The sequence below is a fragment of the Ochotona curzoniae genome, unplaced genomic scaffold (assembly GCF_017591425.1).
Source record: "Ochotona curzoniae isolate NIBS_2020 unplaced genomic scaffold, NIBS_Ocur_1.0 contig_908, whole genome shotgun sequence".
NCBI lineage: Eukaryota > Metazoa > Chordata > Mammalia > Lagomorpha > Ochotonidae > Ochotona > Ochotona curzoniae.
The window spans coordinates 17,979,197-17,999,510 of NW_024466607.1; the positions used below are offsets into that span (position 1 = coordinate 17,979,197).

At 42.5% G+C, this 20,314-nt stretch overlaps 2 protein-coding genes across 3 annotated transcripts in view; one reads left to right on the plus strand and one right to left on the minus strand.

The window, feature by feature from the left end:
- Positions 1 to 11,424, minus strand: part of DCP1A (decapping mRNA 1A) — a 45,371-nt gene extending 33,947 nt beyond the window's left edge. The window contains exons 1-3 of one of the 2 annotated variants that reach the window (XM_040994640.1): positions 11,199 to 11,424; positions 9,044 to 9,084; positions 6,851 to 6,978 (exon numbers count right to left, since the gene is read on the minus strand). In XM_040994640.1, coding sequence (XP_040850574.1) covers positions 6,851 to 6,978; positions 9,044 to 9,084; positions 11,199 to 11,333 — 304 coding nt within the window. In that variant the 5' untranslated portion in view covers positions 11,334 to 11,424. The remainder of the gene's footprint in view (positions 1 to 6,850; positions 6,979 to 9,043; positions 9,085 to 11,198) is intronic. The other variant, XM_040994641.1, reaches the window with a different exon arrangement.
- Positions 1 to 20,314, plus strand: part of CACNA1D (calcium voltage-gated channel subunit alpha1 D) — a 419,352-nt gene that overhangs the window by 1,012 nt on the left and 398,026 nt on the right. The window lies entirely within an intron of this gene.

The following is a 20,314-nucleotide window of genomic DNA, read 5'->3' on the forward strand; positions in this document are numbered from 1 at the left end:
AAATGACACAACAGAAGTGAAAGACACAAAAAGATTCAAAAGTGTACTACAGTTTCAACCTACACATAAAGCACCTGGCAAAGTGACGAATTACATATTCAATAAATATCAAAATTAAGGTGTGCACTGGAGTTAAGTGATAACACTAGTTAAAACAAAGTAAAGGCCAATACCGCAAGAGAAAAGCATTAAACGCTGGGACCATTGCCACAGAGCTGGGTGGTACCACAAATCTGTATCCTATCTCCACCAACCAGCTTATACTGGTTGTCCAGGATGGGCAATCTTTTCTCTGCCAAGGACCATTTGGGTATTGACAATAATATCGTTCATGGGCCATACAAAGTCATTAACTACCAATTTGCCTGCTACAGACTTAACTGAATTTTTGAATCCTGCCTGCGGTTGTCTTGGCCTGGCCAGATCAAATGATTCTGTGGGCCTTATACAATCTGCAGGTTCCATGTTCACCACTAAGGTAGACTGTCTAGCTGTGAGGAGAAAAACAAAAATCAAATAAAAACAAAACTGTTTGCTTTTACTTTTCTGTTGAGTCATATAATGAGTTTTAGATTTCTTAAAAATTGCTGAAAACTGACCTTAGTGAATATTCTTGGGATATTTTGTAATTAGGCGACATGTAAGGACAGCCATCCACAATCATGGCTCTAGGTTACCTACCACCTTCATTAGTAGAACCCTAGGCCCTGACTTTGAGACAAAGCAACTTCCAAATGAAACATTCCTTAGTGAGGTGCGGTGCTTCTAGCAGGTGTTTCTCACCTCCTGAACTGAACAATGGATAATAAGAACGTGATTTCTTTACTACGGAGGTGTGGCCTGTGGAGACAACAGCAGACCTGTGTCTCTTCAGAGGTTTGTTGGAGAACTGCCCTCATCCCATTATTGAACAGACTAGTACTTTCGGTGTGATGGGAGAGATGATTAAAGTATTAACCTAATTATGTTATTGTTTATGAGTTCATTCAGATCTATTTAAGTATTAAAATTGCTCCTACCTAAGTTTTAAATTTATAAGCAAAAAATTATGCATTGTAGTTTTTTGTTCCTAAAAGATCTCTTTCATCAGCTGCAATATCCAACTATAATATATATTTAATTTTTAATATTGCTTCCTGTGAATCTTACTCCTTTTATTATTGTTGTTGGATCAATCTCCTTACAAATGCTTCATGTTCTGTTGATCTGCTCCATTGTTCTATCGTATCTGCTACTTTCAGCAATGAAATTATACTTTTCCTACATTATTCAGATTTCCCTTTTGCTTAATTTCTGGTGCTGGGATGGCTTGCATGGGGTAATTTCTATAAAACTTGCAGTATGTACTTTTAAAATGTGGCTTCTCTAATTGCTGAAAGCATTGTTTAGATAACTTCGGTCAAGTTTGTTAACTGTATTGTTTATCCCAACTACATTAAACTGTATGCTTTACTTGTCAATTAATAAGGTAGTCTGTTAAAAATCTCCCACTATAATTGTGGATTCTTATAACATGCAATTTGTAATCCTGGCATATGCTATGCTATATACAGTGATTCAGATTGTTTTATCTTTTTGGAACTTTATGTGCTAATCTTTTTTTTTAATACAAAACAATGTTTTCCCTTATTGTCTACTGTATGTGAACATGACTTGACTTTAGTTGACAGCCTCCTGATAGATTTCATTCTATTCTTAACTTTTAACTTCTCCAGGATCTTGAGCTTTAAACCTTGCTTGAAGATTAGAAGTGAATTTCACATACTTACCCTACCAAGACTAGTCATTTCACTACTTCATATCATCGATGTTTACTTTTATTTCCTGTTCCGTGCTCACACACATATTCTTTCTTAAGGGTGCACTTATTCCTCCTATATTCAATTGTCTTCTTCCTGAACTATATTCTTTACAATTGCTATTAAATTTAAATTAATTGAAACCAAACAATCTAGCCTAATCAGAATGAAATACAATGGAAGCTCAGCTGTACTATGATCACTTCAAGTGCTCAAGAGCCATACATAGCTATTGGCTACTGCACTGGACAGTGCTGCCCTGGAAGAGCCTATAGCAACCATCTGCTGGAGACATCTCATTTCTGTTGAAACTTGAAAACTGTGTCCTCCAATTAATAAACTGTTGGTTAACTGCATTCTCCTCAGCACATGTTATGCCTGTCTTCCATACTAGGCAGCTGCAACCGAGGGATGGATGCAGTCAGTCCTATTGGGGCTCGTTTGTGAACACTCAGTTTCCAGCACCTTTTGGCTGCTTCTGCCTCTCTGCCTTGAAGTTTCACGGTCATGTGTCTGCATATACAATTACTTGAACTTTTTATGCTTGGGGCCTATTCTGTCTAGTTCTGAGATTTGTCTTATGAATTCTGGGAAGCTGTCAGAATCTCAATATTGCTTCTCTTAAAATACACATACATGCATGTATACACACACACATATGCTTTAGGTTGTTTATCTTAAAGGGAGAGAAACAGAAAGATTGATATTTATCTGCTTATTCACTCCACAAATGGCTGCAATGGCTAGAGTTGAGTAAGTCTGAAACTAGGAGCCAGGAGTTTCTTCTGGGTCTCCCATGTGGGTGCAGGGCCATCTTTTGTTGCTTTCCCAGAACAGCAACCGTGAACTGAGAGATGGAGTGGCTGGGATGGTCTTCACACACTTCTAGATTATCAGTTTTTGTGTTAGCTACTATTAACTGTTGAACCCAGGAAGACAGTTTATTTCAGTAATTACAATTTTACAAATAATCCTGTTATATGTTATGGCTTATTTTTCATTTACTGTGAATTACTTCCTTGTATATTTTGTCATTTTGGACCATGAGGCTTATATGTGATACTATTGGGCAATGCGAATTAATAATGTGTCTCACCATAAAAATTTTGCATTTGCTTCTGCCAAGTATCTTATTATTCACCAGTTGATGAGTAATTTCATATTAATTTCTCAGGCTGGGTAAGAAATTATACCATATAGATGATATAACTTACATCCCAAACGTGTAGGAGGGAAGGTCCATGGTTTCAGTGTTCAGGGACAATATTTTCCTTCTCAGATTGAAATTGATATGCTTGCTTGTTATCTTGGTAGGTTGGTGGCAATTATCTTTTCTAACTACCCGACATGCAGATCATCAGGGGACCTAACTGTGTGCTGGTATGTGTATCTCTGCTCTAACTCTCCTTGTGTGGAATGTTGTCTCCTGGTCCTCCCGTGCATTATAACAAATTCTTGTATGTAAGAGTGTTCCCACCTAAAGAACCTGGTAACAGCTGACAGCCAATGTCATTTCACATGTTTCCCATTTAGCTTTCAGATCTCATTTGGGTGCTGCCCCATGGAAATGTCCCCCCACTCTGTTTTTGGCTTTGTATTTAATATTTACTATTTTATAAAACATTTCTAACTGCTTATAGAAAGAAGAGTTTATGTCCAGATATTGCTAGACAGAGGTTGAATAATTTTCTTTGCTGGGTCTATTTCATAGAACTAGGAATTCATAGTTTCCAAGGAAAGTTTCATAATCTAGTTAGTAAAACAGGTTCCATTTACAATTAAGAACAGAAAGCCAGGAAATTAGTGCCAGTGTGACTTTATAAAGCAACATAATCATCTTTTAAAAATTTAATCATAGATAAGATGGGAGCCGTCACTAATGCTTCTTAAGGCATAAGCTACTGAATTGCTTTTATTAAGAATCTTTTTTTAAAAAATTTGTCCTTTGAAGGAGTTATCATTACAAATACACATACATATATGTTTAACTTAATCTAACTTACGCTATGTAGCAATATTCCCTATAATGCTTGAAAACAGTTATCTGTAAAGAGAGAAACCCTGGTTCATGCCTAAGGTTAGTCAGATCAGTGGCTTAAGTGATTTATCCAAGGTTACAGCCAATAAAATGGCAACAACTAGAATAGAATTCCTGAATAGAAGTCCCATGCCAAAAAGAGTGTTACCATGGCAAAGCCACCCCCAGGGATATATTCTGTAGCTTTCCTATCTAGAAACAGAAATTTCAAAAAAGAAATGACTAAACAGAAAGCATAAAAATATAACTCAAATTACTGTTCCATTCAGGTATAACAAAGGGTGGTTAGAACACAAGCTCACACTTGTGCACCTGTTTAATGGTAGCCACGAATACATAGGACTACATAAAAACAATGGGTCAAAGAAAACAGAAGTTCCTGCTTTGCACTAGCCACATTGCAGGCATGCAACAGTCACATGTGGTTGGTGGCACATGTGGACAGTGCTGGCACAGAACTTTCCAATCACAGCAATTCTACTAGATAGCAGATTAATGAAATAGGTATTTTATTGCTGTGGTAGAGTAGAACATTATTGGCTCTGAAGCCTGACAGACCTAGGTTTGTATTCTGCACCTATTATTTGTTACCTTGGTTACTCTTGAGCAAGTCCCTAAACCCGTGTTTCTTGTTTCCTCAAACTATAAGTTTGGATTTAGAAATAAAGTGCTGAGAACACCACCGCTGCTCAGTAACTCTAGAATGCACAATATTCCCACTCCTCACAGTTGCACAGTGGGGTCTGAAGGCTGCCAGAAAACCCTTACACAGAAGGAAGACACACTGCTTCCAAAAGATTAAAGACAAGAACCAAACCTAAGCCCTGGGTTAACATAAGCATTTTTTTATACCCTTACTGTTCACTAAAGAGTGGGGTGGGTGTATGGGGACTGTGTATAAGTAAAGACAAACTGAAAACAAATAAAAAGCAACCAGTTTAAAACTGGAAAAAGTTAAGTTCAATATTACGTTTATTCCAAAAATTTATTTGAATGAAAGAAGCAGGATATGAAGGTATAAGTTGAGTTTTAAGTAGGTCAGGTGTCTCGGTGTATGTCCCACAAGGGAATGACAGAAGAACAGCTATGGAATCAGGTATAATTACTTATACACATAATCAGATATTCACTAACTCTTTATTTAAAGAACAAGTCCCTAAACAACTCAACAGCTTGCTGACCTGACAAGACTATTTCCATTTTTAAGACTAGGCAGAGAGAACACAGAGGCCTTAACACACACTAACTCACTTCACACTGTCTTGTCACTTCTCCCTGAAGCAGGTATTTCTTTGAATACTTTCCCCAGTGGAATGGCCTGGTTATGTGAGTTTTCTGTTGAACAAAGAAACCCCTTGCTAAAGATCTAAAATGAAAAGCATGAGCTCTCCTTTTTTCCAACAATGTTCTAATTAATGTAATGAAGATTTCTAATGATTTGAGGTTATTTTACAATTTAGTCTTTGATATGATAGTGAGAGTAGTCATACAAAATATCAACATTTTACTACTGACCCAAGATTACATGAGATATCTGCTTGATTTTCACATATAACACATACTAATTATTGTGATTTAATATTTAATATAATAAAATACTAGTTTGTTTTCTTATAATTTGTCCTCATTTTTTCCACACATGGGAGTATTTCTAAATAACTGAAATTTTGATGAATTAGATTCTGATTAATTGTGGCTATGTTTTGTTAGGCTTTTATTTTTATAGGACCCTTAAATGATAATTAGACCCATGGATCTAAGATAGATTTCCCTATTATTTGAATAACCAAACCTTTGCTAATAATAATTAGGTAAAATTTTTTTAGGTAAGAAAAAACAGAGTTAAGTCACTTTCACTTAAACAACAAAAATTTTTGGATCTATGTTCTTTTGTAGAATTTCCCCTTCAATGCATATTCAGGACAAGAAAGCAGGTATCCAAATAACTCTGTTGCCATTCATTTAAATAAATCCATTTCAATTTACAGGTCCAGTATATTCAAACAGTTTAAAGTCTGGGAGACAACTCTACAGACAAACACTTTACTGAAAAGCTGAGAGATCCAATTTCACTTAGATACTTAAAAATAAGCTAGGGAAATAATTTGGGGTTTCCAACTCTAAAACAGGCTCTGCTATTTCTTACCCAGGGAATATTTTCTATTATTTTTCTCCCAGATTTTATTTATTTATTTGAAAGAGTAACAGAGAAGAAACAGAGAGAGCTTTCATCAACTGGTTCACATCCCTGATAGCTGATCTGGGGTGAGGCCAGGAACTTCTTTCTGGTCTTCTGCGTGGGGCAGGGGCTCAAGCACTTAGTCAATGCCAAGCAGACTGTCTTCAAAAACACATTATCTTCAATACTGATAACGAAATACTAGAACGAGTATGCTTTTCAGTACTGTTCTTTCTTGAAGGGGTCACTCTAGCTTTGCTGACTGTATTTAACCATTATCAGATCTGCAGGACACCCAAGAGGATCCTGGAGGCAGACAGAGTTACAACCTCAATTCCCTCAACTGTCTCGGAGTGTCAGCTGACTTGGTTCCTTGCCTACCCCACGTAGGTTATTGTACCATTAACATTACAGAACAGTTCTTGGCACAGCACTAGAAACCAGAGGGCACTCAACTGCAGAAGCAGACAGAAAAACACATTACTTCGTGGGAAGAATGCTCTGTCCCTCTGTTGCTTCCAAAATAAATCCTGTTGCTCATGGGCATTGGCAGTTAACAGTTCAGCGTCACAACAAAAAACAAAGGCACACATCAGAAACATAAAGCAATCAAACAGAATAGTTAACAAAGTTAACTTATCCACAAAACTGTGTTCAGTTTTACAGTTTAAATGGTTTGATTTTGTTCAACAGACTCACTTATAACCCTAAAACAAAACAGACCACATTTTGTATTGTGATTTGTAACTCCAAAACTAAAGTGCCGATAGAAATTAAGCTCACTTAACTGCAAACGTAAATATGTTAATACTTTAATAAAACACATATACTCACAGCTTGCATTTCTATACAAAAGAAATGGTTCATGGAGCTGAAATTCCAGATCTTTGTTCACTGGTTCAACTAGATTATGCATATTCAGTCGATTCACAATGGTGAAACCATGGTAAGGCGAAGCTGACCTTAGATTTAACAGAAGAAAAAAAGATCTGTAGTCACTATCTAATTTGCAGAAACGTTACCTATGACTTTCTTCTCATTTCAAAAAAAGAAGGAATTCCAATACATTACTCAGTATTATCAGTGCTTCACACTGTAAGCAAAGATTTATGCAGGCTCAAACCCTTCTGCCCAGAATTCAAGTGTTGGGACCTCACTCAGGCCAGCCCGGCCCTAAGTGACATGCTCTGCACACCCCTGACTTTCTATGCCCCGTTCCCAACCCTGCCACTCTCTCAGCAGGTGTGCTGTTACTGCAGAACCTGGGCTCAGACCACTGCCCCGGGGAACCAGGGAACACAGCGCTATCACACCCAGCAAGCTTCTGCTCAGATGCCTCATCAGTGAGGCCCACCTGCACTATGCTTTTAACTGCTCCAACTCAATACCCCAAGCTCTATCACCACTACTTCTTGTTGTCTTCCTCTCTACTAGAACTGCAAGCTTTATGCAAATGAAGTTTATCTTATTTCTCACAGATGTATTTGATAAATAATTGCTAAATGAAGTATCACGCATTTATGTTAATTATGGTACAGATTGATTACCTTCCTAATAATTTTCCTGCAACTACACAGGTCATCACATAGTTCTGAGTTAGATGGAAAATGTTTTGAATATTAGGCAAGAAGCATCCATGGTTACCCTATCAGGGGAATCCAATACATTGTCCTTTAGTCATTCCTTAGCCATATCTAACACCTCCCGTTTCCAGGCTGTTTCCCTGTGATGTACAGAGGCTGATAACACAACAGGACCCTGCTCCACAAATTAGTTAATGAGATTTTAATGCTGAAGTCCTGAGCTCCAAAGCACACAAATAAGGGACCTGGTCCTCAGCTCTGGGGTTTCAGAATCCAAATCCAAGCTTTTTTATTACAGAATCTCCTTGCAAAAAGATATTCTGACATTCTTGTATACCTGTCTGAGGTTCACAAAATGTTCTTGGATTTTCCCATTTCCTGGTTCTCCTCTGTCAGAACTAGTGCTATGCAAGTCTCCTCACACTGGATGGAGTCAAGCCACACCACTAGCTCCACACCTTCCCAATCAGTGGATCTGAAACGCCCCTCACAGTAAGCCAGTAAAGAACCCCCACTCTCCAAAACCACAGAGACCCCCTGCTCCAGTTAGTTAGGGTTTCTCAAGACTGATACTGCTAACACAATGTGAAGGGGGCTTAGGAGAAAGACCCATCCTTTTGGAATAAAAACAAGCCCAGGAAATAGAGTGCTATCAAAGTACATTTAAAAGAAAAAGATGAATGTGCTTAGAAGAGTATTAGGCAAATTATTTTAAATTATTATTGATGGAGAAAAGCATTCTTAAAACATATACTCATCTACCATATAAATAAATACAAGGAAGGAAGAGCCAAAGGTCAGTCACGGTGCCCTCTGATTGCTCCAGCTTTGGAAAGCCAGAGAAGGCAGCGCCCTGCCAGAGCCAACACAGGGACCAGGACAACCAGCTCTCCCCCCCATTACACACTCTCAGTTGCCCAACAAAGCAAAGTTACAGCTTGCAAACCAATCATATTTTAAGATAATTAATTCTAAGAAGTTGAAAATAAAAAATGTACAATTATGAATAATCATCCAGGCTTTCTAAAGCACTCTGAGACAAGCTAAAAATACATCTGACTGAAGATGCTATACATAATCCAGAACTTGTGGCAGGGCTGGAGTGGACCCAGTCACTAACGTTGTCCCTTAGTGGGGTGGTGGCCCGGCCTCTCACTCTCACCTCAGTGTCGTATGCACTTTGTGCATCACAGTTTATATTCCTTTCTCTTTAATATGAGGGCAGGAGGGGAGCATCTATTTTAGACTCACTCATTTGTAGAAAAATGTTTTGTGTTTGAAGAGGTTTTACCAGATTCTCTTTATTTTGATTCACAGTCTCCAAGAAGGGAAAGAACTTGGTTAGGACCTCACAGCTAAGGCCGTAGGAACAGAGAGAATGGCACCCCTTCCTAGGACATTGATCACCATATACTTAAAACATGTATTTTTAAAAAGGTCTTACCTTCGATACACAAATAAGGTCCCTTCTATATCAGTCTTCTCCTGTAACAGACAATAAATCAATTAGCATTCTCCCCATAATCCAATCCCAAAGAGTCCCTGTGGAGAAGAAATGCTTCAGATTTAAGAGCAACTTGTTTCATTTACTGTAAAATGACCCACTTCTGAATAGGTGACGTTAAGTCTCCCACTCACCACAAACTTCAGACACCACCTGGTCATATTTGCTTTCCATGCTACTGACACACAGATATACGCAGGGTTCCCTCCAGCTATGTGTCTCTATTGAGGCATTTTTCTTTTATAATTACTGAAAGAAAAGTATAGAACTGGTCTTCACTTTTTAGAGAGAATGCTTTGGGCAGATTTCTTAAAATTTCAAGTCAAAATCCTGTGGGCAGTAATTTCTTCACTTCTAAAGTTTACCAAAGTAAAAGTTAGGAAAAAAAGGGCAGGGGGGAGGAGAATTTCTTGTCACTAGAGTAATCTGACATTTTCTTTGGTAATATATTTTGTGGGGAAGAATTACAACCAACACAATTAGTCTAGTATTTTTTAGAACTATGTTAAAGATCCAGGGACTCTGAAATCACGCTATGCCTTAAATCACTATTATAGATCTCCCAATAATGTAAAATAATATAAAACAACTTTAAAGGGAAAAGGCTTTGATTAACAGTACCACTCAATCCTATCTTTCATTTGCTCTGACAGAATATGCTTAAAGTTTCCAAAAAGAACAATGTTGCAGTGTGTTGTTCACAAGATGTCTGGGTCTAAATATTGTAACACAATCAAGAAAATGTTAAAACTTTGTCAGCCATATCAAATCAAATTGCTTGGGATAATTTATACTTGCAAAAATACCAATTTCCTCCAGTAACGCCTTAAATATAATCATGAAAGTATTTCTTTCCTAAGAACTCAGAAACTTTTTGTTGCCTTTACAAAGTTTTTGGTGTAAGAAATTGACCAGTTATCTCACAGTAAAAGAAAATTTGTCCCCTCAATCCTAGAGGAGAAAATATTGATTATGCATTATGTGCCATGATTCAATAAATAAAAATAGCAGTTTCTTTTTCAATTCAGGTTATTATAATCTGTACTAGGGAATGGAAAAAAGTTTGTGGAAAATGAAAAGGTAAGTTTATTCTGGTGCAAAAATTCTGAAGTTCAAGTTTTTTTTTCCATAGCATGCATTTTCCATTAACTTTTTTGGAATCATGGAAATTCTTACCATTTGAACTAACTGTTCGTAAATGCCAAACAATTTTCACAAAATTACTGGTATAAAGAATCTATGCATCTTTATTGTAAAAGGCACAGGATGACAATCTTTCAGTTTCGTATCAAGGGTCCGTTCTTAAAGAAATGTCAACTCCAGGCAAGCTTTTACCAATCACTTTCTAGGGGATAAAGCGAGAGAGGAAAGAGAGAAACAGAAAGGAGCGACAACCAGGAAACCGTAACTTAACAACGAAAAAAGCGCTAGCAGGACTAACCAGACTTGCTGAACAGTCAGAAAGTAACTTTTCAGCTCCTCCTCTGGTGCCCAAAAAGTCACAAAGTATTAAGTTGCAAGAGGGTATTCAGAGTTGATACTATCATAGAAAGTCTCCAGGGGATCCAGCGAACAGAGCAGTCCTAACTGCCTCACAATCTTTCCCCAAACTCCGAAGACATCCCCTCTCTTCCAAGAAATGAAGCGAATTAGATTTCAAGCTTTAAATACAAATGACCTCCGCCAAGGGGGCTCGTGTGACTGCTGGGGTAGGGGTGGGAAGGGGACGGAGGAGGAGTGTTTATTTTTGCAGGTCATCCGTATTTCATCTATTTATCCATTTACCTATTAATCCTCTCCTCTGGAAACAAGCTTTCTGACCCCGCTGCTCTTTCAGCCCCCGGTGCATTGAAGAAGGCAGCTCGCCCACGTCCACAGACTCGACCCCAAGATCCTCGTCCGATTTTAGGAGGTGTTCCCTGGGACGTCTCAGGCCCCCTCCTCTAATCCCGGGCACTCCTCAGACCCCTGGACCCTTCGCCATTCCCCGACCTGGCCTCTAGCTTCGCTCCCCTCGCCCCCGTTCCCCCACACCAGGCAGCCCCTGTAAGAGGGGCAGCCAGGCGGGCGTCCTCCACGGTCACGCCTCACTCACCCACTGGTTAGCCTTGGGGCAGAAGGTGTACAGAGCGACCTGGCCCGTGAGGTCTGCGATGCTGGTGATGTAGGGGTCGTGTTGCTTTAGGGCCGCCAGACTCATCTCCTGCCCAGCTCTACTTAGAGACTCCATCTTGAATCCTGGAGCCTAGCCCCTTCGGTGGGGGCGGAGTCGCGGACCGGAAAGTGTTGCTGAGGAAGAGTTCCCCCAGCTGCGTCAGCCCTCTCCGCTTCCGCCAGTCTGAGGAGTCGGACGGCAGGTTGGCGAGGAGGTACAGCAGCCATTTGGCTCCGCCGCGCGCTCGCGGACCCGGGGTTCCGGCTCCGGCAGGCGGGGCGGCTTCCACAGGGGCTCGGCCGAGCTCGCGGCGCACACCCCGGGCTGCTCGTCTCCACAGGCCGCGGGAGCTGAGGGCTGCACGGCCCCGAGGGCCACAGAAAGCAAGCCCTGCTGTCCCCGCTGTGGAAAAGGCTGTGCGGGCGAGGGGCACCCATCCCCGCCACGACCCCATGGCCTTGGTGACACCTTGGTAGTTTCTGAAGAAAAAAAAAAAAAAGAACCCCGAAAACAGTTATAAGGAACTCTCTTGGGACTGGCTTTTCCTGTCAGTCTTTTTCCTCACCTGGATCCTGCGCAAATATTTGCAATCAGTCCTTGGAAGACTAGAAAGTAAAAAAGTAAAACTATAGGACTGGCTTTAGCCTCGCTTGTTAAAAAGCAAGTTTTTTAAAAAAATTATTTATTGATTGATTGATAGACACCCCAACAAAATTGAAATTTTTTGAAGGGAATTTTTTTCCCCCTCAGCAAGGTAACACTACGTATTTGTTTGTGATTTTACATCCCACCGTCTTTCCTTAGTAGGAAGAAAAATCTTTGGTTCTTTGTAGAACTGTGTTGATATCCTGTAGAAATACAGGTAAGAACCTAGCTTTCTCTGTGACTCTGGTCCTTTTCCTCCTTGTGGAAGAGGGACCCCTCAGGAGCTTCCAAGGTTAAGGTATTTTCTTGGTTCTGGGAGAGAGAGGATCTGCTCAGGAAACAGGGATAATGCTAGAGATGTTGCTTTTTGAAACCCAAAGGATAGAGCTGCTCACTCTGGCCAGGCTCTGCTCGCTCTGAGAAGGCTTCCTGCAGGAGGTGACGTTTGGGGGCTCCAGGGATGGGCAGGAGTTCTTCAGGGAAGAAAGGTAAGGGCTCTGGCTCATTTCACAGGGAGCACACCCTCTTTGGTGGGATGTTTCACCTGAGGCCTCGGGGGAGAATGCAGCTTTGGTTCCAAGTGTCACGCCCATCAGTCAGCCGGGGTCTGGTGTGTGGATCCAGGGACCCCTGCCCCCTCTGCCGACCCTGGGAGTCTTTTCTCCACACCAGGATTGTCCTGCCTCCTCCCTGTGACTGGAAGACAGGAGATTTATTTCCATCTGTCTGCCTTTCATTTATTACAAAAAAAGAAATCTGTACCCTATAGATATGTATTTTAAATAGCTACATATTCACTAGATACAAAATGCAAAAAGCATACCTGAAAATGAATTTAGAGTTATTAGTCGGCTGTTCCTTTTAACTGACCTTTTTTTTTTTTTATTATTATTGAACAAATCTAGACTCATGAAGCAAGTTTTCTTTGGGAAGGTGGGGGAAAGGTGTTTGTATTTAGAATAGAAAATTGCAGTGTGTGTTTGCATGCTCCAGACTTGTTAACATGGGCTCTTGTGCCCTACACAACTCTTTTTTTTTTTTTAAGATTTATTTTTATTTTTATGGAAAGGCGGATATACAGAGAGGAGAGACAGAGAGCAAGATCTTCTGTCTGATGATTCACTGCCCAGGCGGCCACAACGGCTGGAGCTGAGCCAATTCGAAGCCAAGAGCCTCTTCTAGGTCTCCCACACGGGTGTAGGGTCCCAAAGCTTTAGGCTGTCCTTGACTGCTTTCCCGGGCCACAGGCAGGGAGCTGGATGGGAAGGGGGGCTGCCAAGATTAGAACCGGCACCCATATGGGATCCCGGGCATGCAAGGTGAGGACCTTAACCACTGCGCCACTGCGCCACTGCACCACTGCACCACTGCGCCACTGCGCCACTGCGCCACTGCGCCGGGCCCCTATACAACTCTTAACTTACAGACAGTGTAAGTATTTTAGAATTGAAACTCATTTTTAAAGATAGGTTTGGCTTTTATTTGTGATTCTCTACTCAGGCAACATATTCCAACAAAATACAATGAATTCTGATGGGCCAAATGAAAGAGGTTGGCCTTGATAGGTAAAAACAGGGAACAGAACACAATTGGTGGTTTCAGAGTTTCATTCCTTATAGGGGTACAACAGAGGGATGCCCTTTTAAAACTTATTTTATTTATTTGAAAGACAGAAGTACAAAACGGAGGGAGAGAGAGATGTTGAGAGAGAGAGAGAAAGAAAGAGAACAATCTTCCATCTGTTGGAATACTCCAGAATGGCTACAATAGCTAGGAATGAGTCAGACCAAAGCCAGGAGCCGGGAGTGTCATCTGGGTCTTGCACAGGTATGCAGGAGTCAAGCAGCTGGGCCATCTTTGGCTGCTTTCCCAGGCACTAATGTGAATTGTAAGTGGAGAAGCTGGGACTTGAACTGGCATCCATATGGAATGCTGGCCACAGTTCCAGCCCCAGGGATTCCTTTCTTATGCTGACTTGGATAAATGAGACCTCTTCTGGTTGATTGCTGTCAGTCTCCTGTTTCTGGTAAACCAGCTGGGTTCAGAGATTGATTATATCACAAGTGACTCCATTCTGGCTTGGTCTGGTCTGCTAGGACCCAGAGCAGTAGGTTGCTTCCAAACCTCCTGCGAACTGTAACATGACCGCTGAGTCTTACCTCAGGCCTTCTGTGTTTGCTGTTCCCTTTTTTGTAACATGGTTTCCTCTGCTGGCCTTCAGATATCCTTAGGACTCAATTCCATACTTTCGTTGTAGCACCTGCAAGTTGCAATAATTTTCTTTTTCTTTTTAAGATTTATTTATTTATTTATTTATTATTTGAAAGAGGTTTACAGAGAGAAGGAGAGACATAGAAGGAAAGGTTTTCCATCCACAGATTCATTTCCCTAAATAGTCACAACAGCTGAAACTGTTGAAAGCCAGGAGGCAGGAACTTCCTCCAAGTCTCCCACATGGGTGCAGAGTTCCAAAGCTTTGGACCTTCCCCTGCTGCTTTCCCAGGCCATAAATAGGGAGCTGGAGAAGTGGAACAGCTGGGACATGAATGGGAACCGTATAGGATCCTGGCGCTTGAAGGTGGAGGGTTAGCTATTGTAGGCACAGCACTGGCCCCAGTGATTTAATTATCTTTGTCTGTCTTGTCAGTTCAGTTGTGAGCCGTATCTGTGTTCTTGACCATTGCATCCAGAACCTGGCACAGAGGTGAAGCTTGATAATGTATTTCTTGAATTAACAAAAATGTGATGGGACCAGTGTTGTGGAATGACAAGTAAAGCTGCTTCCTGCCATGCTGGCATACCATATAGGCACCAGTTCATGTTCCAACTGTTCTATTTCTGAATTAACTCTCTACTAATGGACTGGGAAAAGCATCAGAAGATGGTCCAAATGTTTGGGACCTTGCCATCTGTGGGAGACTCGGCTTCTGGCTTTGTTCTAGCCTACCTTGGCTGTTAAGGCCATCTGGGGAGTGAGCCAGTATGTGAAAGATCTCTCTAGCCCCAACTTTCAAATAAAAAGAAATAGATCTTTTTTATTTTAGCTTATTGCTTTTTAAAAAAGATTTATTTATTTTAATTGCAAAGTCAGATATACAGAGAGGAGGAGAGACAGAAAGGAAGATCTTCTCTCCGATAATTCACTCCCCAAATGACCACAATGGCTGGTGCTGCACCAATCCGAAGCCAGAAGCCAGGAGCCTCCTCTAGGTCTCCCACACGGGTGCACAGTCCCAAGGCCTTGGGCTGTCCTGGACTGCTTTCCCAGGCCACAAGCAGGGAACTGGATGGGAAGAGGAGCTGCTGGGATTAGGACCAGCGCCCACACAGGATCCTGGTGCATTTAAGATGAGGAGTTTAGCCACTAGGCCACCAGGCTGGGCCTAAATGCAATAGGTCTTTAGAAAAGAAACTTATTGTACTGTGTTTATCGCATAGATTTGGGAGAAGGGGTAGTGGTTTCAATCCTGCTTCTGAAAAAGTGTTTGTCGTAGGTAACAGACAAATAATAGTGCCTGATTTACTTGTATTAGTATATTTTTATTCTTAGGCTCTATGCCTCCTGAAGCAAATATTGTTTTTAAATATAGCTCAAAAATATATATGTTCTTTTTATATATCACAATATATAAAATATTTGTTTGAAAGGCAGAGTGATTAAGAATAAGAGATGTGGAGAGTCAGAGAGAAATCTTTCATCCACTGGTTCACTTTCTAAGTGCCTATAACTGCCAGGGCTGATCTAGGCCAAAGTCAGGAGCCAAGAATTGCATCTCAGTCTCCTGCATGCATAACAGGGCCCCAAGTACCTGGGCCATCTTTTGCTACCTGCCCAGGAGTATTAGTCGGGAGTTGGATCAGAAATGGAGCAGCCAGGACTCTAACTAGTATTCTGATATGGTTTGCTGGTGTCACAAGAGTGGTTTGACGTACTGTGCCACCATGCTGCCCCACCTTCCTGTTACTGAATGCAGTGTGGTGTTTCAAATAGCAGCAGCACAGCAGTGCCCTACATGTAGCAGTGCACTCACAGGGCACACTGCTTTCCATGGAACTCAAGTACTTCGTAGGTATCCGTAATTATAGTCCCTCCTGATGGGCACTGCTTGTGCTTCATGGTGACCAGTTTGTAAGTAGAGTCTAGAGGCCCGGGGCTTGCCTGTGGCAAAAGTAGTTAGCCTTCAGCTACCATCCTTTTGTTCTCGCACTGGGCAGATAACTTGGCTTCCTGTTCTAGGCTTTTTCGGATTGGGTGTAGTATTAGCACTTGAATCTGCTCCATGGAATGCCAGAAGAAGGCTGTGTGCCATCTATGGGCCCAGACTTTAAGCAGCAAGTTGCACTTGCAATGGTCCAGGCAGTGGTGAGGCTGTGAGCTGGGGTAGAACACAGGACAGAAAGAGCTTGGAGCCCAAGTTACCATGCAGAGAAGAGTGCCTGCCAAACAGCAGTATCCTTCCCAGCCTGTGACAGGAGTGAGAAGCAGACCCCATTGGTTTTGAGGGATTAAGTACTTTGTTAATCTTGGTGTAGCCCATCTCAGCTAATTACACTGCTTCCCATTGTCTAGAAAGTCAGCAATAAAACTTCAGTCTCCTGGAGCAGAATTAAAATTAGGCATATGATTTACCAGAACATTCTGCTTAGTGCTTTGACAATAAGTCAAGATTTTAAAAGAACTCCAGTCACAGCTCTGCATTTACAATCAGTCACAGGCACAAATTTGCAGAGTCACAGGGTGGCTGGAGACCAAAAATGTTCTTTGTCTATACCATTAGGCAATTGATTTTGTGATTGCATCATGAAGTCATCTGCTCAGCTCAAATGGGAGGTTGTCACTTAAAATGAACTTTTCCATGAGGCTTCCACAGATCCTTTCAGAGTTCCTATAGTTCTGCCCTGTTTTCCCATCATGCATATTAAAATTCAAGTATTGCCGAGGCCAGCACAAAGAAGAGTTTGGTGGGTGGCATCTGTCTGCTGTGTCTGCCCTGTACGCCAAGCTTCCACCTCGACTCGTTGGGGCCTGATGACACAACCGTGGGCTCTTCCTATGTGAGAATTCTTTCTGGCATCTTGCCTGTTGGTGATAGACTATTTTTAGTCTTATGTTATGGTTGTTCATTTACTAATAGTGACTTCCATGGCACAATTAATGTCATAATGACTTATGAATTTAATTTATTTAATAGTGAGGTTGTCCAGTAACTAACTGTGACTTAATGATAAGCTGTTAAGTTTCTGAATTCACACAGATATATCTATAGGAGTGAATTGTTTATCTTCACTCTAAACTGTCACTTTAAGGTAAAGCCACAGTGTTTCATACGTCAAGGGTCAACTTGATTTTTGAGTTTCAGTTGCATGTTTTCTTCTTCTCTTCTTCTTCTTTTTTAAAAGTTTATTTTTATTTGAGAAGCAGAATGACCTAGAGAGAGAGACAGAGACAAAAAAAATGTCCATTTTCTGGTTCATTCCTCAGGTGGTCACAAAGCCAGGCTGGGCCTGACTTATATCAGCAGCCTGGAGTTTCATCCTGGTCTCCTGTGCGGGTGGCAGAGGCCCAGTACTTGGGCCTTTCTTGCTGCTTTCCCAGGTACATTAGTAGGGTGCTGGAAGAGGAACAGCCAGGACTCCACCACCAGATCAGGCTCATGTGGGATGCTGGCAATGTAGACTGTGGCTTGCCCTAGTGGGTCATAACCCTGGCCCCTGACTTTCTTATTTACTAAGGATTTTGTTTATTTATTTATTTGGCTAGGTAACAGAGGGAGGAGAGGAGAGAGGAGGAGAACGAAGAGGAGGAGGAGGGGAGAGAGAGAATGAATCTTCCATCTGCTGGTTTATTTCCCAATATCCGCAGTGGCTAGAGCTGAGTGAATCTGGAACCAGGAGACTCTTCAGCGTCTCCTATCTGTTGCCCTAATCAGCTTACGTGCACACTAGTGGTTGTAATTGCTGGGTCAGTTCTGTCTCTAGCCTTGTCCTCTACTTAAACCAATGGGTGTTGCAGCCCATCCTGGTTCTACCCACCACACATTTGGCCGTGCAAACCAGTGGGAACTGCAGCATAGTTGGGGCGACCTGCAATAACCCCTACCGGGCTTGCCCCTGCCCTGATTCCCATGCTTGCCAGTACGTACAGCAGATTGGTCCAATCTGTTCCATGTCCCATTCAGCTCTCATGCATGTCAACGGGCATTGAAGCCTAGTTCAACCCAACCAGCCCCACTATCCAGCCCACACACATGCTGGTGGGTGCCACTCTCTGTCTAGCCATGTCTGTCCAGTCCTGGTTCTCATGCTCACCAATGGGAGTGTCAACCCACTCTTTCCTTACTGAGAGCCCATTCCCACTCATGGATCTTGCACTCTCCAGGTGGTTCTACAGTTTAACTTGACAGAATTTGCCCCCATGCTAGCCATGCCAGCTGATGCATGTATCAGTAGGAACAGCCAACCCAGCCTGGCTTTCTCCTGATCCAGTTCACATAAAGCCAACAAGTGTTGTACCCCTGCCAAGCCTAGTCTGCCCTCATCCCATCTCTCATGCTCTCCAGTGGGAGTAGTGGTATAGTAGGGGAGCCCTCCACAGAACCCTTACTGTGTTTACTCCCTACCCCCTGGGTCTCACATGTGCTGGTTGGGCACTGTGGCCTAGTCTGGCATGGCTTGCCTCACGTCGGCATTTGCCAGGGGTAGTGTAGCCTGGCCAGGTCCGGGCCACCAGTAATTCCAGCTCACACTGGTGGGGGCTACAGCCTAACCTAGTCCAGCCCAGGCAGCCCTTAGTCCTGGCCCTAATCTAAACTGGCTGGTACTGTGACCTAGACTGCCACACACACCATTCTGGCTCTTAGATTTGCTAGTGGGTGATATGAACTAGCTTAGCCTGGCTCTCCCCAGACCTGAGCTAAATGTATGTTGGTGGGTATAGTTACCTGGTCTGGTCTGGCCTGCTTCCTTTCTTGGTTCTTGCATTCAACTGCAGGGACTGTGTCCCAACAGAGGAGTTGACAAGCTGCTCCATCAGAACCTCTCCCAATGCCAGATCTTGTGCATACCTGTGGGTACATGGGCCAGCCCTACTTAGTCTACCTCCTATCTTACCAGGAACAATGGCCTTTCCTTACTGGCCCTTACCCTTTCTGGTTCTTACTGTTGAGTGCTACAGCCAAGCCAAGCCTTGTCCACATCCAGACACAGCTCACATATGGCTCAGCAGGGACAGCAACCTAGTCCAGTCCATCATACACCCATCTTGGTTCTCACAAGCTCCAGTGGGTTCTGGAGTCTAGCCCAGTCTTGTATACCCTTGACCCAGTCCACATCCATGCCAAAGGATACTGCAGCCATGTCCAGACGAAATCGCAGCCATCACTTTGGCTCTTGCACTCACCAGTGGGAATCACAACCCAGCCAAGGTGTCCCCTTAGCTTTCTAGCCAGGCTCGTTCCCAGTTGTAGATCTTGCGCATGCCAGTGGTTGCTCTGACTCAGCTTGGAATAGCTTCTCACCTGTCTTGGCCTTTGCCCTTGGATACTACAGCCTGGCCTGACCCAGCCAGCCCCTGGTCCCAACTCTCTCTGGTGGGTACTGAAACCTGGTCCTGATCAGTCTGCTTCCATCCCTGGCTTTTGCAAACTAGCAGGTGTGGTAGCCTAAGCTGGCATGACCTGCACTCCAGCCAGGTTTTTGCACTTGTCAGTGAGCTATGGTTTGCTTGGCCCTGCCCGGTCCACCCCCTTCTAAAACCAGCCCACATACTTGCCAATGGATAGAGCTACCTTGCCTAGCCTGCCCAACACCCAGGCCTGGACCACATGCTCGCCAGTGGGAGCTATGACCCAATGGGGGAGTTGCCAAATTTCCAAACTTGGCTCGCTCCCAGACCCAGATCTCACACATGCAGTAGCCAGGGTTCACAAGTCTGAAATGAGGATCCTGGAATGGAACCTGGGTCTCCCATGTGGGTTTTAGGGCCATCATCTGCTACCACCCACTGTGTGTGTTTGCTGGATCATTAAGTGGATCAGCAGGGACTTGAACAAGGCATCCGAAGCAGTGACTTAACCTCTTTGCCAAATACCTACCACTGTGTAGTGCCTAAGTTTGCATCTCAAACGTGTGGTTTACTAAGGGCAAAACTGAAATAGGTTCCATTGGAACTCTTTCTAATGTAAATCATTCGTGGTATGACTTATGGAGTAATAAACACAGTCTGGCGTCTGCACTACATTTCTGTTATTTTGGTAAGCTTACTTCCTTTATCCTGAGGGCTCAGGTATTAGAAAATACTGTTTTTCCCATTCATTTACGCTTCTAGCAATTAATGTTAAACAGGATGCATTAGAAATCTGAGTTACTGAAAGGCTATAATTTAATGGAGATGAACTGTCAGTGTGAAAAAC